General features: G+C 29.4%; 1 protein-coding gene across 1 annotated transcript in view; it reads left to right on the top strand.

Annotated features, from left to right (window-relative positions):
- Positions 1–25,630, top strand: part of sv (shaven) — a 93,352-nt gene that overhangs the window by 31,374 nt on the left and 36,348 nt on the right. Inside the window, exon 5 of the mRNA XM_065514749.1 lies at positions 20,865–21,030. Within this exon, the coding sequence (XP_065370821.1) occupies positions 20,865–21,030 (166 nt within the window). The remainder of the gene's footprint in view (positions 1–20,864; positions 21,031–25,630) is intronic.

Genomic DNA, 25,630 nt, shown 5'->3' on the forward strand with positions numbered 1-25,630 from the left:
ATTGTTTTGTGACGTTAAAAACATTCATTCAGCTTTTCTTTTTTTATTCTGTAGAAAATTTTTACATTTAGTTTTTCACGTTTAGGCATAATTTGAATTTTATTTCTGGCAACACTACTATATATCCAAGTATTCAAAAGTGAGTGTGTGTGTGTAAACGTTTGCACAAGTATTTTTACTTTATTTTACACACATTATAACTTTTGAGATTTTTTTTCCAGCTTATAGGAGCGAAAGGGAGAGATAGAGTATTAGAGACAGAGTGAAAATATGACCAGAATACTGTGTTAAACATATAGAAAAAGAGAGAAGAATACACATTTTGAGAGCAAGTTAATTACAATTTCTTATACACAATAAAATACTCAAGTAGCAAAGTAGTTTAATGATTGGTTCGTTGCGTTGGTTGGAGCAGCACAATCGTACAAACGAAAACGCCGATTGGTGGAAAAGTATGTAAGCAACAATCTGTATAGATGTGTGGATATATGTTTGGATGAATGTAAATATGTTTGTTTGTTTGGTGAAAAGAAAAATTATGATTATACATCATATAACACATAAAGTGTCAGACGTTGTAAAGACTGATATCCACAAATGACTGTGGTCTCGAATCCATGTTAAGAGGTCCCTTAAAGCTTCCAAGACATATTACTGGACCAGACACCAATGCAAGCAGTTTAATAACTTTCAAAAACGATCGTTTTCTATGTCTCTTGTTGCCAATAGTTATTAGACGTTTTACTGGTAATAATTTACAAGCTAAGAAGCTTATGGTACAACGGAAACGGGGAGTTTAGGAAATAAATGCTGCTCAGAAGCAATGTAAAAAGAGACTCTACATACAGCAGTGTTAAAATTTATAGGAGTGGTGGTACACAATATTTGGTAAGTTAAATTTTATAGTCTAGATTTTAATTTCCAAATGATATATTGCGTTTGTGATTCCGTCTATTTAGTGATTTCTTTATTTTCCGATGGAGTGCATTGATCAAAAGAAATAGGAAGGAGTCTTAGTGATTAGATGCGAGGATCTTATAAGTTGTTTTTTTAAATTTAGATGGCCGCTGACAAAGAAACAGACAGCCGATTTTATTTTAAAATGTTTTTGTTGTTTTATTGAATTGCGAGCACTTCTACTTTTATAAACACATGTGTATGTTATCTTTGCTTTACGATTCTTTTAAATCATCCAATGTTTTCCAATTCATTTCCTTCCAAACGGAACGGTTTAATTTGCGAATTTAAGAATATGACAGCAGGGACAGAATTCATTAGGATTTTAAAATAAGCAGTTTGACATAGGTACCAGCGTTATACCTATGTAGAATTTTTAAACATTGTTGAAGGAGAATTTAAATGCAAAATGCATGCGGTGGCGAATTCAGTCAAATTCATTAATTTTTTTTTATATGTTGGAATATGCTGTTTCGCATTCACTAATAATTCTCTCCTTTTTGAGAATGTCAAACTTTGTATACATATGTATAAAATGAATTCGCACTGCTTCCTGTTAAAGAACTGTGCCAAGGTGACAGCAGTGGCGAATTCACTTATTTTTTATATATAGAGTTTGACATACGGGCGTACGGGCGGATATTTTTTATATATGTAGTTTGACATTTGTGCGTGCTATTTCTATAATCAGCTGTGCTGCCGATGGCACCTTGAACTGTGCGTTGCATTATAGTTTTACTTTTTCATTCATAGTTTGTTTGCGTTAAAAAACCAAACCAATGAATTCAGATAGACACAGTGTTGCCAGATTAGGGGATTTGTCCCCAAATAGGGATTTTTTGTCGCAAATGTGGATAAAATTGGGATATTTTAAAATTTAAAGTTATATTTCGCGATGCAGTTTTAAATCTTAGGTGAAAAATATAACAAATATTTGAGCCATACAAATTTTAACACTTCTGGGAAGTCTGAAATCTGATTTTGTGGCTTATCGAGTTACAGCACTTAGCCCTTCCTATATTAAAAATATTTCAGTTTGCTGTGAAAAGACTGATTATTAAATTTTTCACACAGTTAGTATTCACACATAATATTTCGTTAAAAAATATTTGTGCCTTTTTAGAGATAACAAAATTGTTAATTGGGATTTTTGGGGATGATATAAAAACTGGGAATGAGGACTGAACAAATACTGGCAACACTGGGAAGACAAGCAGTCATGGTTACACAGAGTAATGCCAACTACCTTTAGTAAAAACGAGAGTAACATGATTTAAAATAAACACATCTTCATTGTAAGCATTTGTGGTCTTAAAACAGATTTTTCTTATTGTCTAAAAAATTTTTTCCTAGTAAAGACGCATCTAAATAAACTGCAAATATTCTATTCGTTAAACGATGGAAAGTTGCAGGAGAATTTTTGAAGTCAAAAGGCATCCTGCCAAATTCGTAGTGCCCGAAAGCCTTTTTTTTAATCTATGTTCAGGTTTTGCCATACTTTGATGGAAATCTTTTCCCAAATCGATTGTAGAGAAATACTGAGCTTATCCCAATTTGTGTAATGAATCTATATTAGGAATTGGATACTTGTTAGCGATGATGTTATCGTGGACCTGCTATTATTCCCAGTTTTAACATTTTACAAATCGGGCGTTAAATTTCTTGCACATGGACGTCAACTAAATATAGCGCTAAATGTTTGACGCTGGTTAGACATATTAACAAGAGACACATGTAACAAACTCCATAGTTTAATGATATCTCATTCGGATTGATATAGGGTGAATGCACCAGTAGTCGGCAGTTTAACTTTTTTTCAGTTTTTAAAGTGATACCATTATGAGTGCGAACATGGTATTGGGATGTAAATGGGTTATTCTTGTTTAGTAATTTGTATAGTTTTAGACTCAATTAATTCTTTTCAAGCAGTTTTTATTAAATTTGAGCAATTTACGTTTTTTTGAAAAAACACGATTTGTACCCGAAGTCGGCACCCTTGATCCTAATGTCGGCAATTTGTGACCCAATTGTCGGCATAGCATTTTTTATTAAGGAAAGAATAAAATCTTAAAAGAATTCAAGTTAGTTTTTATTTAAAATATCAGCCATTTAAATAAATACTAATAAAAAACATAAATTAGTGCATTTGAGGTGAAACCACTGTGGCAAATATCATATCCTACGTTTTTAGACCATCATCCTCAGGATCTGTGTCCAAATCCTCTTCACATGTGCCCCTAACTCGTTTTATCTTCCTTTTTTTAATTTGTTTTGGTTTATTTTATTTTTCTATTATCACTGTAATTATGTATATGTTTGCGGTAACCATTTATGTTTATTTTATGTTTAAGTTACCATTCACATCATTGTAGCAATCATATATACATATGATTGTAGTAAATATTTATGTGTTTGTGGCAACCATGTTTATGATGTAATACTTCAACATATTGTGTTGTTCTAGGATTATGGTTATCATATTCTGAGATCAACATATTATGATAAATCATTATCATGAAAATGATTGCCATAAATATATATTTATTTACAATCATGTTAATGGTAACGTAAACATATTATGGTTACCGCAATCATATACAATATCCCAGTGACCATACTATTATTAAAAAACTTTGAAAACATTTGAAATGTACAACTACAACTTGTTGGGATTGGACTTGAACAGTTAAAAGGCTGAAACCATGTATTTGAATAATTATTTGATAAAGTTGGAGATGAGTAGTGAACAGGTTTCAAGTTTCATTGTGATTTTCTGCAGCTAAAGTTGGCGATACTACCATATTTTCAACTTTTCCTTGTTAATTATGAACGTGCCTGCCTCTATGGTAAGATTACTCACAATTTCAATAGTTTGATAATTTATTTTTAAGTTATTGTTCTCTTCGATAATGTCATCGGAATCAATTCTACGCTCATATTAGGAGCTAGTCGGTTGACTATTTCAAAAGCTAGATCCAAATCCGTTTCTTTTCTCAACTGATTTAGTAAAGAGCCTGTTTATTAAGGTACCTTACATGATTATTTTAGAGAGAACAGTTTCAAAACCCCTTTATACAATTTCTTTCCGGGTAGATCATATACAAATGGTGTGGTTTGCTGCTCTTCCTTCACGATTGATTGAACCGTGTTAAGTTAATCCTCACTTTCTTTGGAATTAGATAACACTGTTTGCGGCCCCATTCTCATAGGACCTTCGGAACCGTATAATTTGTCCTATATTTTTGAACGCGGAACTCCATATTGTTTACTGGCACCTAATACAGAAATCGGGCCTTCTCTCGCATAGAAAATATTTTAAGGCTTTTTCAGGATATTGGTGCATGGGTTTTTTTTCTGGAGTGTCCATATTTGGAATTCTAAGATGTTAGAATTAATAATACCTACTGAATCTCTAAATATTACTCTGTTTAACGATCTCCAGTCAAATAAAAAGCTGCTGCCGAGTTCAGGATGCTTGGTCTCCTATACTCGGCAGTTCTTAAAATGCTCAATTAAAACTGTGCCGACTATTGGGTAAACTCATTTCAAACTCATTTTCTTCAAATCTATTGTCAAGAGAGATGAGTAATAAACAAATTTGTAGAATTTGAGCTTAATACAAAAAATTAGCAATTTTCCTGAAGTCGGCATCACTATGCCGACTATTGAAAATCATAGAAATTTTTGTTCCTAATGACGGCATCAATTAAAATAACCAAAAAAAATATTTTTTGTGAAAACTTTCACATTGTAGGTAATATTTAAACAAAGTTTTATCTGTTAACACCACTCTGGTAAAAATATTACTTAAATTGATATGGTTACTAACTTGTTTTAGTTGGCCTTGCCACTAAAAAATTTCTTAAAAAACAGGCACTTCCGCACCAGTTGAAGGATGGTCACTTAATGAGGATAAAAATAGATGAAAATACTCATCTCACCCAAATTTAAACATTACATAAAGATAAATGAGTGTATGTTTAATTAAAGTTAAATCTTACTTTTGTATAAAATTATCGTTATTCTTATTTATTAAGCTTTTAAGTCAAAAATGCCGACTACTGGGTCATGCCGACTATAGGAGCGTTTACCCTATTTTGTTTGTCTTGGTTTTTTTCTAAATACCTACATTAGATCTGTCCTTAAAAAACAGATGAAATATTTGAGTCCAATCGTATAACGAGAATCCGCATGCAAAAGATATATACACAAATATCTGCGTAAACTAGTGTTTTTTTTCTCTAGAATTTAATATTTATTTCCAAGGTCTAAAATAAAGTTACAATCCGCACCGCATCATTTAATTTACATTTTCTTTGAGAAGCGGAATCCGTATTTTCCGGGACAGGTTCTCGTTATCCGATTAGTCTCAAATTCTGAAGTTTGTAATTGGTTTCAGCCACTAGTGATCATTATAAGACCTTTCCAAAGCAAGGGCAGGTCTAATGTACATACCTACCTAAACTACATTTTTGTTTTTTAAAATTTCCTTTGCGGGGTTGGTCTTTATTGGTTGGTTTATTCGTGTTTGTCAGTCAAGTATTGGCTGCGCTCAAATGCGGTTGGGCGGTCATTGTTGTTACAGTGAACAGAAGATGCTCAGTCAAACACACTTACTCACTCACTCACTCACTCGAACACACCATCACCATTAATAAGTGAACAAACGCACTATTATCTTCTTTGGCATTGTCTTAATTTGTGTATTTTGTCATTTTATTAGCAACATCCCAGCAGTTCTTGGTGACTGTCCCGAACTAGTCATTTTACCTATCACTTAGGGTGACAATTAGTTACATAAGTAGTTACATGACTAGTTGTTTTAACACTTGTAAGCAGAGGGTCAATTAACCCACGTTTGATAGCAGCTCCATTGGATTCACATGCCGCTTACATAGATTCAGCTGCTAATTTCCCCTCAAATAGTCCAATAACCGAGTGCTTGTAAATAAACCTTTCTACGGCAACTCTCCAATAGATTACTTCTAGTGGGTAAAATAACAAATTTCTAAAGTGCAGTACAAAATAAAAATTTAAAGAAATTACACTCTAGATTACTTAGAGACACTAAAGTGACAATTGACTTCACGCTAGGTTACATGGGTAGTATAAAGTAATCAATTGACTTCTCTTTGCAAAGTATATGTATAAAATGGAGATATTACAGACAAAGGTATACATTGACTACTTGCATAACTGCTGGGATTTTCTTCTGGTGTCTGTGACAGTGCCAATTGCACAAGTATTAGTTACATACAGCAGCGGACAGACCGACACAGCATCACTGTTACTGTTGCCTTGTCTCGGTTGTTATTTTATTCTCCTGTGAATGTCGTTCGTAATGCATAAATGTCTTTCTTATACGTTTCTATTTAATTTTTTTGTTTGTTTTTTTTTATTATTTATTTTTGCTTATAATTCAAAAACAATACAAAATAAGCAAAACAACCAAGAGACAACGGCAAAATGTAAGGATAGAAATCTGAGCATTTTTGGAATATTTACTTACATCGCATTAGTTAGAGATTTGTTAGTTGTGAAGTCAACAAGAATAAACGGTTTTCTTTGTGCCCAAAAATATGTGTTAAATTATTTTTATTTAGTTTTTTTTTTGGTTTGTTCTCTGTTTATATGAGTGTGTGTTGTGTGCTTTAGCAGTTAAATTCAGAAAAGCAAATTTAAAATTGTTGATGATGATTTCGAGCAATGATTTGAAATATTTGAAACTTGAGGAAGACGCGCGCGCATCTGTGTATGACTTGTAGATGTTATGGCACTGCTCACTCTTTGGCCTGGCGCTGATGTTACGAATTAACAACATCTTCCAACAACGGTTGGTTGGCTGGCTGTTAGATGCACCACGGTTCGTTATCTGCCCACTGATTTGTTGACACACATTGCAAAGCAAAAGTGGCGGCGTGACATTTAATACGAACCCCCAAAAAAAAGTGAATAAAAAATATATGTATGTATGTATATTTTAAACAAAACAAAACAACACACTTACACCTTTACATAAATACACAGCGACAAGTTATCTGCAATCTTGTGGTAAACCTTTATTGGAAACGGTTTTCCTTTACGTTGTTGATATTTTATCCAGTATCCAAAAAGCTTAACACACACACTCACATATAAAATTATCAAGACAAGAAAAGGAAAAACGCACACCGAATTCCGATCGTTTTGTAACCGCAATAACAACTCGTCTTAAACGCGTTACGTGGCAGCAGTTCGGTACGTTAAATTCCTCGATATTAAACAGACAACAAATTTCAACTAACATCAACAACAATAATAATAATAGAAATACACGTGTGTTATACAAATTCAAAATTTAGAAAAACTAATTTAAATAAATAACAAAAAAATAGTTCAATAATATCTGTTTAAATATAAATCAAAAAGTTGCAATAATAAAAATTATTACCAAAAAAAAAATAAAAAGTAAAAATATAATAATAAATCATACCTAGTCACAATTTTGTAAATAAAGGAAAAGAAATAATTCATGTAATTACAAATTATAATTATAAAATACATATAAGAAAACAAGTAAGAAAGTATAGTCGGTTAAGCCCGACCATATAATACCCTACACCGAGTATATGAGCAAATTATGGACCGATCACAGACACATAGAGTAGCATGATTTCTGTGTACATAAAACTTACATTTTCTCTCGATAATTACACTCTGCTACAAAATGACACTTTTTGTCAGAACTTGGGGTTATAGGCCTTGTGGGGGGGGGGGGTTTGGTCATACTAAAATCATTTTCAAAGATATTATTTTGAAAAAAACTGTTTTAGGGTAGGTCGTAGTACTTTAGTATCTCTAACTCACACATTTTTAGACCGATTTAAAAATTTTTAACAATTGTGGATAGACAAAGAATTAAGCTTCTTTCCTTTTATCTAGGCATAAAATGTATATTTCAAAAAAATTGTTCAAGTTTTTATAAAAAGTTTAAAATTATTTTTTTCTTTTCAAATTCAACAATAGTTATTTTAATTTTTTTCTATGAAACCATATTTTTTTTGCACAGTGTTTTAAAGACTAAAACATGACATTACTTATTAAAATCGTTTTATATTTGCAAAAGTTATTAAACTTTTTCATAAAAAATTCAAAAAAGTTTACCTTGTAACTTGAAAATTTGTTTGTATAGTTTTTGTTTTTTTTTTTTAATCATATGCGCTGAGGGAGAAAATACTAAAAAAGGTATTAATGAAAAGTTGAATAACTTCTTCAGTTTTCATCTGATTTGAAAAATTAAAACCAAGTCTTGTTAAAAACTAAATTTTCTTTATACATTGATATACATTTTTATAAGCTTTCATATCAAAATAATCAATGAAAAGCGACTAAAATCAAAAAAGTCGATACATTTTGGTTTTGTTTTTAGATATACTCAACAAAAACAATACTTATAACTTAAAAATGTATCAATAAATGCATGTAATTTTAAAGCGTAATCAGTTTTCTTTCCAAGCACATTAAACAAATTTAAATCGGACAAAAACTGACTGAGTTACAGGTCGAACATCACTGAAAACGGTTTTTTTTAGAATAACTTCTGAATTTTTGAAATTTTTGGACACAATTTGTAATGTACTCAGCAAGACCTATAACCCATGCTAGGTCGTTTTCCAAGTTTTTTTTCCATCGTAGCACCGTGCATTTATACTTGTAAAATATTTATGCATGTTAAAGTGATTTCCGGGAGTGGGCCGTATATGGGAGCTATGACTAATTGTGGACCGATTATGAACTTATTTCTGTTTAATTTTATTTCGACAGCCACATTTTTAAGACATTTATTTATTTATTTCCGGATAAGAGTTATTGTCATAAAATTTGGTTACATGACTTTTGTATAAATAAAATATTAATGACCTATTTCGAGAGAACATTTGTATGGGGTATATTTCAATAGGCTTCGTCCCTGTACCCCAAACTAAACGTACATATGTATAAAATTTTGTGGAAATATCTTTAAAACTGCGACCTGTACTTTGCGTACAAAGTTTATCCAGACGGACGGACATCGTTTAATCAACCCTGAAAGTGATTCTAAGTTACAAACGTCAGAACAAACGCATAATATGATGGTGTAGGGTATAAAAATCGATTATTTTCGAATATTTTCGCTAATAAATGAACGTGTTTTTTGTAAATAAAAAAAAAATTTAATAGAATAGAGAAATGTACACATGTACAGGCAACTAGATATGTATGATTGAATATGTGTTAAATGTCAGTGTAATTGTGTCAAACCAACGACAAAAAAAACCTACAATATTTTGAATTAAATATACAATACAACAAATTGCAGTTCCGGTTCCAGATACCAGCAACAAACTATTCGTAATTGTATTAAAAACAATCACAACACAAAACTACCATGGATTTGTCCACAGCATATCGTTACAATCAAAATATGATGGAATATTATACATGTAAACAAATATCTACTCTACATTATTATTTATTATTTATTTTAAAGCATAAGTACTTTTAAATATATATATATGTACATTGTTAAAGTGCTACAAATTCGGAATTTATAATAATAGAAACATTGGACCCGATTTTGAAAGCAACAACATATGTCTACTCTTAATTTAATGTTATTACTTACGTACAGTGCTCCAAATATTACCCATAATTGCTATAGTGAAAAGAAAAAACAAAAAAACAATATTATGTAAAGTATTTTCCGAATTTCTTCCATTCCCGGAGACTAATACAAAATTACACATTAATAAAAAAGTGAACGAAAAAACTATGCAGGGCTTCTCGTATAGAAATTATGTTTTGTTGGATAGAGTAGTCGAGAAAAATCGGCTCGACCGATTTAAATTAATTTTGGAATTTTTACCTTTCAAAGACATTTTATACATACTAACTCTCGAACACAATTGAAGGAATTTTTTGTTTTTGTTCTTTTGGTTCTATCAGATTTTTTGACCAAATGTTAATTGCAATTTTTGGTCAAGCGAAGTATTGGTTTTAAACCAAACAGCAGGCTGAATTTCAAAAGCCTTCAAGCACCTACACTCTAATGTCATCTAAATATTATTTAAAGTTTTCGGATCAATGACTCCCAAAAGTAAAAAATTTCATATATTCCACTCGCATCCCACTATGTGATCAAAAATCTCTCCAAGGCAAAGACCTAAGCTTTCTTTTGAAAAAAATGTAAAGGGCCCATTTTGAAAAAAAGTCAAACATTTTTTTTATTTTGGTAAAAAAAGTGAAACATTTTTGTTTTTGTTATATTAATGCCAAAACCACGCATTTTGCAAAAATTTTAATTTAGAATTTTGTCCTAAAAACAAATGGGAAACTTTGCTATACTAAATTAAGCCAAAAACCATAGGATTTTTCGAATAGTCACTCAAAACTCAACAATATTTGTAATTATTTTCTTTAAATATGAATATTCTTCAAAACGTCATCGTAATAATCATTAAAATTAGAAATGTCAAATCCGATATTATCAATTTTAGTTTTCCTAAAATACGCATCTATTTAAAAATCATTAATTTGATTTTATTTTCAATATTTAACTAAAAAAGAAAACAAAATATGTATCTTATTTTGCATTGGGAAATGTTCTTCGTTCGAACATTTAATTGGGGTATTCACACGGTCAGCTATTAGTCATAATGTCCTAATATATTTTAATAGTTGTTGTTGTGTTTTAAACATTGTTGAAATAGTCTTATTAGTTTAGAACTTTTTTGTTTGAAACACAACAAAAATTTGTTTAAACTATGACCAAATAGTAGACCGTGTGAATACCCCAAATATGTTGACTTTGTGCAACACTAAGTTCCAAAAATCTGAATGAAAAATAATCAAATATTAACACAAACTTGTTTTTTTTTTTTTTGTTGTTTTTGATAAATGCCGCTCTTATTTAATTATTAAAAAACACATTATACACAATTTGTTGATGCACTCAAGCATTTCCAAAAGTGTGGTGACATGCATACAATCATACGAGAACATCAGTGTAAACACTAATTATAATTTTGCACATTTCCACACCATTTGAAAAGTGCGAAATTTTCAGCAATCATTAAAAAAAGCAAGCTAAATGAATCCAAAGGATATTTGAGAATAAAATAATTAGAACTTTGCCAAGTGTACGTACATTAGACGAGCCCTTTAAAAATTGTTTTGCTTATGATAAGGTATATTATCATAAAATATCATATTATGATAAAAAATATAGTAGTAATCATTGCCATACATCATAATATGTTTTGAAGTACTCATATACATATATGATTCCAAGCAATCTTAATATGACCCAAAGTAATAATATTATGATCCAATCAAATCATATATCATAGTATGATAGAAAGTAATCAGTTTTTCATTAAAAGTTATTTTTAGAAATACAAAACTTAATTTTAAAAGGTTTAAGTTTTAATGTGCTAAATTCCCAATTAAAATACATACTATTTAAAAAATTCTCTGCAATTTATTGTTTTTCGCTTTAGGAAAGCTATAGATATTTGGTTAATTCACAAGGTCTCCCTGCTATCATGTCAAAATGCCTTAAAATAATACTAATTTTCGAATTGTTATTTTAATTTTTTTTTTCAAAATTATTATTCATTTAATTTAAAAATTTAATATGGTCGTTGCAAAGGTCTTTGAAATATCTATCATTAGATGTCCATATTGTCTATATTAATGTTTTAGTAATCCAGATATAGATATAGGACTCTTATATATTCGACTGTTATTTTAAATTCTGGACTTCATGTTATATTTTCTCTTAATTTCATTAAAATCGGCCCAAAAATATATAACATTTGGGTATCTTTCCATTAGAAATTACAAATATTGAAAATTTTGACTTATGACCTTCACGATTTAAAGGTTAACGTTTTCCGATTTTAGTGAAACTTTCAGACAATATTTAAAATTACCAGGACTAAAAATATTATGAATGGGTTTTACTTAAAATTTATAATAGTAAGGAAATTGGTCTCATTCGCCAAAATAGTGCAAAAAAAATGGTTTTTCCCGAAAATCACAAAATTTATATCGTAGTTACGGAAGAACTGTAGGAGGTATTGACATAATTTTTTCATATTTTTATTCCCTATTATGATCTGAATAAATCCCAATGTGATGATCAAAAAATTCTGAAATTTGTTCAACAAAATTTTTAAAAATTTTAAAATTACAGCCGTAAAAAAAAATATTTTTCGAAGACAAAAACTCATACACAAGTAAATACGGATGTATTTTAAATAAAAATTACCTTTTATTTTAATTTTTCTCGAAATATGTTAATTTTTTTCCCTAAATTTCTTGTCAAAATGAGAAAAATTAGTATGTAGTCATTTTTAAAACTTCGCGGCACTTTCGGCACAGGAAAGCAAAGTCCGATTGAGCTAAAACTTTAACAATCGTATTTTTACACTAAATGGCACAATTCTAGACGTGAGCATCTATAAAAATCAGAAATCGATTTTATAAAACCACCCTACTGACCATGTATTGAGCAAAAACTATTTTTTTTAAATATATGACATGGAAAAATGCTTATATCTTAGTTATTTTTAACTCGATATTCATGTTTTCTACTATTTTAATCAAAAAAGTACAATTATTTACGCAATTTTAAAATTTATCCGATTGTGCAATAGTTAGTTTTAGCTATTAATGAATAAATTAAGACCCATCTATTCTTTAAGGGCATGGCTTCGTACAAAAATCAATCAAATTTCAAAATATTACAAATCAAACAGTCAAATGCAACGATATAGACATACTACATAAGTAAAATAGCGGTATTCACAATCTTGTGAAAATGGTCTTGCATCATTGCAAATGAAAAATTGTATAGATTTTTGTTTGTATTTTGTTATTGGATTACTGTAAAATTTGCATTTGCAATGATGCTAGACCATTTCAACAAGATTGTGAATACCGCTAATATAAATTCAAATTCTAAAGTTCATATCAGACATTACTATGTAGTTTAAAATATTTCATCAGGTCATGTAAATAATTTTCACAAATTGGTGTAATTAATTCTTTAATTAAGAATTTTATAGTGAGGCCAAATGTTGTACAAAAATTTCTGAAATAAAATGTGAAAAATATCTATGTTTTTGAGTTTTTCAGTTATATTAAAAAAAATGCATTACATTTACATTTATCGTTCATTTTAATTAATAGACTTCTGTAATATCATAGAAACTTATCTGAAATGTGGTGTGCAGAATCTATGCTTAATTAATAGAAATCTATTACATCCCTACACATGTACATAATAATAATAATAATAAAACAAAATGTTAATATGACTTTTGTATATTTATAAGTAGATATCTATATAAGTATGTATGTTCATTAGACCAGGCCCCGAAAAAATAGATTCTCTGTGGATGGATCTTATTTTGTTATTAAGTGTCAAAAATTAACTGAAACAATATTTGTTGCTAATCCAACATTACTATTTAAACGTTTAAAATAAATCTTAACTGTCAGAGAAAATTATAAATAAAACATTATTAATACCAGTTAAATACATATAACTTGGTTATTTTTCAATTCACATTATTTTTTACATTCAGTTCGGAACATATTACTTAAACATCAAGATTCAATTTCACAACATTTAATCGATTTCCGGCACGGGTTCAAGTTATCCGATTTGCCTCAAATTTAAGCTGCTAGTACCTTTAGCAACTAATGAACAAAAAAGATCCGTTAAAAGTAAATCTTTTTTTAAGGGGCGGTATAATGTACATATGTATGAGTCGTACGCAATAGTTTGATGATTTTATTCAACTATTGTCAAACGGAGACAGCAGAGGGAATTTAATGAGACTCAATACCGCTCTGTAGCAAGAAATTTTTCGTAAATTGTTCAAGCTTATAAAAATAGAACATATCACTTAACATGTCCAAATCTAGCAAGCAGTTGACAATTTATTAACAATTAATGGTTACAAAATTCAATTAAAAATAATTGATAATTCATTAATAAATCCAAAGTCAAAAACGTTTGTTTGTTTGTATTAGTGTTTAAAAGGTGTCAATTTACGCCTTAATACGACTCGCCAAAGGACAGGTCCCCTTCATATAGAACAAAACAATAATGCATGCAATTCTGTGTTTTTTTAACAAAAACGCTGTCTTTATTGTTGTCATATATTTTGATAGATCTTGAAATTGTTACCACATATGGCCAACTCCTCATGAATGACAACCACGACTGAAAAAAAACAAAAACCCTTCGAACTTTTTTTCAAGATGATTTGAATAGCAGAAAACACTAAAATGTTACTAACTATGTGAAAGTATTTAGAGATTGTTACAACAATTTAAGGGTTTAATAGTTTAAGGGCCATTATTACATCTTGCCTTTATAGTTAAAGGTAACTTTAAGCAATAGAAAAAGGTAAAATTAAAGTCAACTTTAACTATAACGGCAAGTTGTAATAATGGCCCTAAATTGACTATATTTAATTTTTTAATTTAATTGGTATGTTTTAGGCTAAGTTTACGGCGAAAACTAAGCTCCCAATTAGCATGTAGTATGAAATGAATTTGACTCTGATTGTTTTTTTTTGCTATTATCAAATTGTTTATTGAAACCGAATGTATATTTTCAATTCTCTTTTTTAGTCTTTGTATACATATGTATATTTACAGAATATATGTATATTGTTTTATTATAAGAGAAAAATCTGTCACGTATGGATGGATGGATGGATTGTAAAGGAAAAATATTTGGTTTAGTGTAAGAAATTAAAAGAAAACATAACGCCTATTACGATTCTCAAATTTTCGCATATTTCTACATGTACCTCAAAATTACCTCCGGTTTATGTCACGTACGTATACCCATATTTCGCTCGATATTTTGGACAACAATGTTTCGAATTATCTTTTTAAAATAAAGTAACCTCTGAATGGAACATAAAGAAAAAATTATTTTTCAGATACTCTTATTTTTGCAAAATCTATTCCACCCTATAGGCGTTTAAATGTCACGTACGATGACATGGAATTGCCAACATTTTTATTCTGTTACCTAGCTTATTCTAGGACTTGTTCTAGAATCACATTTTAGTTACAACGATAATTTTGTTTATTGGTGGCCAACATAACTACTTTATATGATTGCTAATGAATATTGTACAAATTAAAAACTTAATGAAAACATATACATACAAACATACCATTGTTACTAGTAAGATTAGGAATTGTTGGTATATTTCTGGTAAGGAAAAACTAAGCAGTCAAGATAAAAAAAAAACGTCAAGCCAAATGCCAATTCAATGCAATGTTCCAACATACATATATTGAATATTGAGTGGACCAAGTCTCCTGTGAATAATTCAATTGTATTTTCCTTAGCTGTGCAAACAATAAATTAAAGGCAATATACTCAAAACAAAACGTTAAATAAAACAAACACTCACAAATATTCACAGAATTTAAAATGACATGCATAGATGGATGCATACACAAACTATATCATCCAAAAGATACATAGATAGATACATACATACATATGTATATGTATATAATACATCCATATGTAATAAAAGGTGATATAATAACAATAAGAATAACCTAAGTTAAGTGTATTCTATTGTATTTAATTGTATTGTATTGTGTTGTGTTGTGTTGCAGAGGACTCAGCTCTCGAGTGGCAGCTTTGCATTGCATTGCCTTACACAAGAGATTTATTTGTACCGGTGTATGATGTCCTTATTATTTCTATTATTGTTATTAAATAACAATATAGTCGTCCTACGTCCTACTTACACGAACATCAGTCAGTCAAGTCAGTTGTACTGCAGTGATTCCAAATGTCATACGGCAACTATTATCGAATAGAAACATAATAAAATAGCAACAATTGCATAAATTCAACAATTGTTAGTTGTTGTTGGCTGGCTGGCTGGCTGTATGTTTCACTTTTTTTTTTTTTGTTTTCATTTCAACTAACAAATAAAACAAACAATAAAAAAAAGAACAATCGAAAAGAATTTTGCTTGTATGCTCTTCAAAGTGTAAATAAATACACAGATACTAACTACATCCATACAAAACAAAAAAGACACACAGAAGCATACATTGTTACTAGGGTTTGCGGTTTTCCGGTATATATTTTCCCGGGAAACGTTAATGAAAAATTTAATTTCTTCACTCTTTATATATTTCTCAAGACAGACGATTTTATATTTTAAAACATTGTTTTATGTTTTCTGCTTAATAATTTTATTTTTCAAGAAATAATAACATGTTTCAACTGTTTGATTGTTTTTAAGTTTAGTTCAACGAAAAATACCAAAATTTATAAAATTACACATTTAAAAAACAATTGCAAATCAAAAAATCATAAATTTTTGTAACATTCTTTCTTGCAAATTCACTGGTTGGTTGCGAAACAATTTTAAACTTACGTTAATTTGAAATATCCCGTTTTTTGCCGGGAAAAAAATTAAAAATTCCAGAACCCCAAACCCTAATTGTTACACATTATTTAAATTCTAAATGTGTTTGTTTGTTTGTTGCAGCATTGTATTGTGTTTATTTAACAACGCTGTCGGTCGTCGTACGTTTGGTTTTGTTGCCTTTTGTGGAAAGTTTTTCTCTTGCTATTATTTTTTTTTATATTACATTTAACAATACTATAAACCCGAGTCGAAAAGTCATCCTCATCAGCAAAATTATCTAATTGACACAGCCCAACAAACACAAAGTCATATCTTTGCGAAACTGCATACTGTCGTTTTATTTTCTGGCTTTTATCAACGTAAATAAGTCTCCCGGGCCAGATGGTATACCAGCACTGGTCTTGACGCAGTGTTCTTCGACGCTAGCTAACGTCTATTAGCTAACCTTTTCCGTACTTTATACCGTGCCGGCAAATTTCCTGTATGTTGGAAGGTTGCCAATGTAACGTCAATTCCTAAAAAGGAAGACCATAACCTATTTTCCTAGTTCCAACACAATGCTTTGCATGAGTATGGGTCATCCCCTGAGTGCTGGTCCAAGAAGAAAAAAAATAATGTTGCCGCTTTCCTATCCTATGTTTCGAAACGTTCAGAAAACCTTCAGAAAAATGATGATACCCGAAAAACAAATGAGTGACCTGGTCACAATTATTGTCAAATATTTATTAAATTATATACGATTTATTAGTCAATTTAGATTCATATATACACCCAGCGAAAAAATTAACACATCCGTGTACAATTTGACACCATTCGGTGTCAATAGTGTATCAACCCCGTATGTGTACAAATTGTACACGAACGGTGTCAATTTGACAACGAAAAAATTACACCATTCCGTTGCCGAATTGACACCATCCGTTGTCGATTTGACAACGTTTGTGTACGATTTTATAACAGACTGTTGACAATTTGTCACCGTTTGTGTACGATTTGACACCAGGCCGTTGTCAATTTGACACCATAAGTTGTCGACTTGATACCGTTCGTGTACGATTTGACACCTGACAATTTTTCCTTTCTATTTTTTTGGTAATTAATATAAATAACAATTTCTTTATTTTTTAATTTTTTTTAATACAATACTTATAACTACTTAAATATAAAATAAATATAAAAACTATAAGTTTCCATTTGGACTTGTATGTCGTCACTGGATTCGGTGGTCTTCTCTGCCTGGATCTTCATCTGCATCAACACAAATTCGCAGTCAAACACAATTACACTTTCTTTTATATTTTGGTTTTTAAACCATTTATTTGCATCACTATTTATTAAAATATTTAAAATTTTTTAATGTAAATAAAATTAAAACACACTTATAAAAAGCAACTCACGTTGCGAATAATTGTTGTCGATTCGTGACACCGTATGGTGTCAAAATGACACCAACCGTTGTCGATTTTGCAACGTCGTTTTTCCCTCAGTGTAATGACTTTTATTTCTAAATTATAATTTGTAGTGTACTGGTAAATAACCGATTATGTTCGGCCTCTGGTGGCTATGAGTGCCGGCCACTAATTTAGATACATGTGCTAATAAGTTCTAAGCCTATAAATAACATTATTTGGAATATATATAGAATTTCTCACGAGAACCAGATTCAATTCACACAACAATCACATGTACTATGTATGTATTTAAATTGACTCAAACAAATTACGATGCAAAAAAAAGGTTTTTTGTAGCCCTGTATAATACGTTTGCTTTTGATAAAGATTTTGTTTCGAATCGAACCCAATTTAATATCAAACCTGAATGTTTGCTGGGAATACTCTTCAACATCTATGTATGTTGATATAATAAGTTCATTTCTATTATAAACAAATCCCTTGAATTACAAAATGTAAATTGTGTTAACACTACATAATCTAGACAGCAGTCAGTCTCTTTGAACACATTCTAATCTACCTCACAATACAACTGTAAACCAGGGATGAATTTGATTTCATAATTTTACTGAAATGCCAAAGCACCTGTCAAATAAATCGTTATTGAAGCTAGAATTTTGCTAAACAGATCCATCAATTTAGTTTATATTAGGGATGCCAAACGGGAATGGATTTTTTAATCCCAGTATTCGGGATTTTATAAATGTAAATTCCAGGATCTCGGGATTTTTGTTTCACATTAAAAAACATCAAATTTAATTGATTTAATATAACAAAAACTAAGTCTCAATGAATTAAAATAAATTGCAAACAAATCTTTTATATATACAACTAGGGTGATCAAATATTCGACATATACAAAAAACCGGTTTTCGAATAATTCGAAAAAGCGTAAATTTTAAAAACCGGTTTTCGGTTTTTTCTCTCAAAAACCGGTTCGAATAACCGGTTTTTTCAATTTATGAATCCAGGTATAAATTAAGCTAAATACCTTTATTTAATAAAACTAATTAAAAAATCGTTCATTCAGTATTTTAAAAATGAATTTAACATAACCTTAATTTATTTAACATAACTTTAAATTTATTTTTATTAAAAAACAAGTAAGAGAGCTATATTCGGCTGTGCCGAATATTATATACCCTTCACCAAATTATACTTAAAAATATATATTTTTTAAATATTTTTATTTAAACAAAATCAAATTTTTTTTTTTAATGTTTTAAATTTTTTTAAAAAATTTTTTTTTTTTAATTTCTTTAATTATTTTTTTTTGGAAAAAGAATTAATGACCAAAAAAAAATTTTTGATAAAAAAAAAATTCGGGTTAAAAAATAATTTTTTCCGATTTTGAAACATTGTATGTCCAACTTACTTTGGTCTTATATACGTTGTTGCAAAGGTCTTTGAAATATCTATCATTAGATATCCATATTGTCTATATTAATGACTTAGTAATTCAGATATTGGTCAAAAATAGGTCAAAAATCGAGGTTGTCCTAGTTTTTTCCTTATATCGCAGCCATTTGTGGACCGATTTTCTCGATTTTAAATAGCGACCGAGCCGGAAGAATTTCTGAGATATTGATGTATGAATCGTGTATGTAAGTTATTTGGGGGCTTCGGAAAGTTGATTTCAACACACAGACGGATAGACGGACATGGCTATATGGATTCCGCTATCTATAACGATCCAGAATATATATACTTTATATACCCTTGCCACTCATGGTGAAGGGTATAATAAACAGAAATAACACGTTCAGTTTAAGTGGGATTAACTGTTAAAGTAGCTAGTTGTTACAATATTAGATCTTTTAAGTGGATTTTAAACATCTTAATGTTAAACTGAGCTGAGCTTCTAAATTTTGCGAGTCACTTTCAACATATTCCAAATCAGATGAACTTTCATTTAGTTCTGACTGTTTAAAATTTTCAAAAACTCTATTAAAAAGTTTTTCTGCATACTGTATAACAAGGCAAATTCACTACAGTTAAAAAACTAGCAGATTATTTTTAGATCGATATATTTTCTAACTTCTATCTGCCAAAGTTTGTTTACATTGGTTTTTTAATTTAAATATAACACAAACAAATTATTCGATTTTGTCGAATAATTCGCGACAAAAAACCCGGTTTGTCGAATAACTCGAAAACCGGCCTCTTGAAAAAACCGGTTTACAAAAAAACCGGTTTTTCGAATAATTCGAAAACCGGTTTGACCACTCTATATACAACCGTATTCTAAACTTTATGACAATGACAAAATTATAACGAAATCTTTTAATACCAATTTCCATACAAAAGTTGTATTATAGTTTTGTCACTCTGTCATAAAGTTGTATTCTGAACTTTATGAAGATTAATATAAATTTATTTGATAACAAAACTGAAAATTACACAACTTTTATTTTTTCTCTTAACCATTCCATTAAAGTATTCACTTCGAATTAATTCCTAAGCATTCATTCTTTTGAGAAGTAATTATCTATACTAGGATCGCCTGGTGGCCGAAATTCGACCACTTTTAAAACGTTTTTTACCACTTTTATGGAAAGAATTTTTAAATATTTTTTTATATTGTGCACATCTAGAGCAAAAACCTTTTAAACCATATATGTTTCAAAAAAACGTGTGGCCTATTTATATATAAGATAAGATTTAGAATTATGTAATTCCTTATCGAATTATTAAATTTCTCTTTTATTCAAATCCATTACAAAATAACTTATACAAATTATTTAATGATTAAATGTTTCTTCAAAAAGCAGCCGATTCCGTACCGAATGTCCGCTCAGTTTCGTACTTTGTTTTAGCAAATGATAGTTTATGAAACTTGACGTCAACATATGTATGTACATAATTTGACTTAAGCTAGCTTATGCACATTATGGTTGGGCCTTTAATTTTTAAAACATACAATTTACATTCAAATGTAAAATTGATTTATGAAAAATTGTATTTTATTTGATGTTATTTTAATTGTTTACTTTTCATCAAACAGGTCATGGCGGTGTCAATCAACTGGGTGGAGTTTTTGTCAATGGCAGACCACTGCCAGATGTGGTGCGGCAAAGGATTGTTGAATTGGCGCACAATGGTGTGAGGCCCTGTGATATATCACGACAATTGCGTGTCAGTCATGGCTGTGTATCCAAAATTCTCTCTAGGTATGTGCGATTGTTTTAAATTTTTCACATTAATCACATGTAAAAATAAAAAATTTACTTATTCGCTTATGAGTGCCTACATTGAGCAAACAATAAACGAATTTATCGCTTTTATTTATAGCTCGATTTATAAATTGAAACCAATTTCTGATTGTATGTTTTTAATTTTACTCTCGTGATAGGTTTAACAATTACAAAAATAAATATGTAATTTATCCAGCATTACGACTATAACACAGAGCAACAGCAACGGTATATGTTCGACTCTACTACCTAAGGGTAGTAATGCCCTATAGTCAGTTTGGCGATTTTGGGCCTCCAAAGATAATTCCGACTTGGTGATACCAAGTCTGAAATTTTATAAAAGACTAATCCCCATTTTCTCAATATCTGGATATCGCTTTTCGTAACTATATCGAGCCCTTGGCGCCAAATTATCGTAAGCGACAAATTTTACAGGAAAAGGTTTTTTTGGATTATTTTGAAAATTATACATAGAATTAAAAATGTTATAATGCGATATAATATAATTTCGTTCAAATTTTTTTCCATTTAAAATATTTTATGAAAACTTAGCTTTCAGAAAGTATAAATTCCTTATACATCCTCTTAGAAATTTTTTGCGATAACTTAAAAGGAAAAAAGTTCTTTTTTCCAAAAAATTAGCGAAAAATTGCCTTTTTAAATTTTTTTAAATTCAAATGCACATAACTTTCAACTTAGTCATTATTTTTAAAGAATTATTTTTCTATTTGACACATACATATGTATGTTGTTAGTCCAATAAAGGAAAACTGGAGAAAATCGGGAAATATTTATAACAGTATTTTCTATAGAAAATGTTGTTTATAACAGTATTTTCTATAGAAAATGTTGTTTATAACAGTATTTTCTATAGAAAATGTTGTTTATAACAGTATTTTCTATAAAAGTTTTACTAATTTTTAATTGTATTTTTTATGAATATTTTTATTGATTTAAATATAAAATTGTTTGAATTTGTACTCAAAACCAATTATTTGTTTTTATTGTTTTATTAAATAAATTGTTTGATATTTTATTAATAGTAACAATATTTTAATAAGAAAAAAAATATTTTTTTCAATAAAAATATTACGAAATGTAGTGTTTGATTTTGTGAATTTTGTGATAGGTCCTATTTCAGTAAAATATTTGTTTGATTTTATAAATTTTGTGTTTGAATACGAAATTTAGTTTTTTCTGTGTGGAGTAGGATGGGTAAAAATTTTGAAAATTTAATTTTCAAATGCGAATATCTCCTAAGCTCTAAGAGAAAATTGATAGCTACGACAAGATTTTTTGAAATAGGATCGCAGTTGTAGGATCGAAGAAATATGATCGTTTTAAAAATCTAACATACCCGAGGTGTCCTAATTTGAGGACACTTGGTCGCACCCCTGGTGGGCCCATGAGGTCCATGTTCAAAGCTTAAACTCGACAACACTTCTTCTTTGCATATGTGAAATTTCATTCAAACCAATCTAACCATTTAGAAGTTACAGACTTACATATTTCCCTCTTTTTTTTCTATACCACTGTGTGTCACTTACGATAAGATTCGTTTAATGTAAAATGTAAACATTGACTTACGATAAAATCTTACCCCCTATATGTTTAAAGTTATTAACAATTTTGATATTCTGAGAACGCCAAGTCGGTCCATAAAATTTTAATTTTAGCAATAAAAAAAATTAGAAAATGTCGCTTTACGATAATTTGGCGCTAAGTTGAATATACTTCCAATTATTTTTGTATGTATTACCCGCGATATATATTATAAAGATTGATAATAAGAATAATTGCAAAACTAATAATGTTTGAAGATTAAATAAGGTTTGTTATTAAAAGGAGAAGCCCTTCTAGAACATCTTCTGAGAGAAGGCAGAGTGGAATGATTACCACATCATTTATATTGTGTAAAAATTGCTCTTAGTAGGCCTACAAAGTTAATCTCTACTAACATTTTTTCCGCTGGGAACACACACACACACATGTTTGGGACACACATACATACATAGATATTTTAAAATAAATGTGCAATTTCAAAATAAATGACATTAAAATAGCTTTTTAATTGAATATGGTAAAAATTGTTGATTTTGTTTTGTCAACTACATATGTATGTACATCTGCTGTAGTAGCATTTATTTACAATAAATCATTATGTGTAGTAAATGGATACTAATGTACATACATACATATATATGTACATTAGGGATATAACTATTGAAAATTTTTGCAAATATGCAAATTGGCATAGCATAGTGGAATAGAGCATTAAAAACCAAAAAAAAAACACGGTATTATTTTTTCGCGGTTGTTAAAAAGTTCACGCACCAAACGCAATAAAGTTTTTCATAAAGTATTTTCGATTACTTTGAAATACAATATATTTTATTTTAATAATAACTGCGGACATACTTCAAAAGATAATTTTTAAAAAAGGGAAGTATCCCTCACACTTGCAAAAAAAATTATGAAATTATTTACATAATTTTTCAGAGAAAAAAAAGTTTGGTTTATTTTAGAAATTGGTATTGGTGCGTGATGTTTTTGATTCCAAATGACATAAACAAATGAATTTAATTACTTATACAACAAAAATTTCGCCAAAATTAGTTATATGCCTAATGTACATACGTATGTACCTTAATTTTATACATAAATTTTACTGTTTCTGTTAAAAAAAAAAATGTTTTTGAAGTGGAATTTTTCAAACATATTGCATGAAAGGATTTACATCTCTCCTTATGATTTTTAACATAAAATCTGTTACTTTATATTGAAAAAGTTAAAATTTTTAAAAATGTTCACTAATGCAGTGTTGCCAATTTAGCCCTTTTTGGGCTAAATTTAGCCCTTTTCAATTTTGTTTAGCCACAAAAAAATTAATTTAGCATTTAGCCTTTTTTTAGCCTTTTTGATTTTCATTTAGCCATTTTTATGACTATATCAAAACTTATATATTTACTCTAATGATCTGAAATTTTTGATGTTGAAAAGTAGTAAAATCAGTTCAAAAAAATTGGCAGGGATATTATGACAAAAATTAACTAAAAATGTTGAACCAGTAAACAATTTAAGCACATACAAATTGTTGGACCTTCCATACATTAAAAAATGCCATAACTAATATAGAGAAAATGGACGTTATTTGAATAAAAATTGTTAATCAATGTGTTAATGTTATACGCGCGGGTCCGGGCATTTATAAAATCATATATAGGGTTAAAGAGAATACTTTTAACTTTATCTGGCCGATGTATTGACATAAATTAGTACTTTAACAAATATTTTATAACACATGCCATGTAGTATACCGTTTTCAAAGACTACAATCCAACCAATTTAGAAAGAAAAATTCAGTACATTATCGATAATAATTTAGCTATGATCATTTTTATCTGATCAAATATAGAAAATTAACTTTTTTCCAAATTTAAATTAAATATTTATGTTTACATATTTTGGCTACTTTAGTTTTGATATGTTTACTAACTAATGGCAAAATTTATGTTTTTGCCAATGAAAATCAATTCTGTCAGACGACGTGTATAATTTTCTGCGTGAGAGGCAAATATGCCATATATTCACTTATCAAAATATTCTCCATCGAAGTTATCACAAAGGATTACTTTATACATAATTTGTCTTTCATATAAAAAAAATTTGCCTAGGAGCATTTTGCAGGCCATGTGATAAATACGAGGCTTTAAAAACATTGGCATATGATATACGTGTGGCCCCATATTACATTATTTTAAAGTTAAGGATCGACATACAGGAATAAATATTCTTATTTTCTTGCATTTGAACGTGTATTACATTCATACATTTTTGTTTGTCTATTCGGCATAGCCAAATGTAACATTCTAAGTTGTTTTTTCTGTCAAATGTATGTATTTTTTTTATTTAAAATGTTAGCCCTTTTTTAGCATTTTTTTTTTCTAAGTATTTAGCCCTTTTTGTTCACCATGAATTGGCAACACTGCACTAATGTTACATTTATGATGCAGCCATACATTTCAAACGAATAAGAAATTTAAATTTAAGGCGCTTAATAGTAGACCCTTTACATATACACACACATGCATTCATACTTATTTAGAGAGAAATACAATTGCAAATTGGTCCATCTGGCTATTTGATTTACTTTGGCACTTTATTTTAAACCAATACAGAATGTTTTTACCACATTTCATTTACACGTATCCATGCTTGGCCAGAGCACTTACGAACGGAAATTGTTTTGTACATGTTTGGGTGTGTGCATAACAGAGTCCTTGTAAAATATGGTTTTACTGCGGTTTATTTTCCGTTACAATAGCCCAATTCACAATCTTGTGTATTCTGTATATTTTGTTAGTGTAAAGTAAAAATGCAATGAATTATATACTTACAACGATACAAGATTGTGAATTGGGCTAATATTGTTTTCATTCCACTATCATTTAATTTTGCAGTTTAGTTTTTTCGTTTCATTTTTATTATTTTTATTTTTTCGCGGAGAGCGTGTCTGTCTGATTAACACTTGTTATAATAGTCAAACTCTGAAAATTCATTTCAAATCGAATAATGT

Source organism: Calliphora vicina, chromosome X, assembly GCF_958450345.1.
Source record: "Calliphora vicina chromosome X, idCalVici1.1, whole genome shotgun sequence".
In the NCBI taxonomy this organism is placed as follows: Eukaryota; Metazoa; Arthropoda; class Insecta; order Diptera; family Calliphoridae; genus Calliphora; species Calliphora vicina.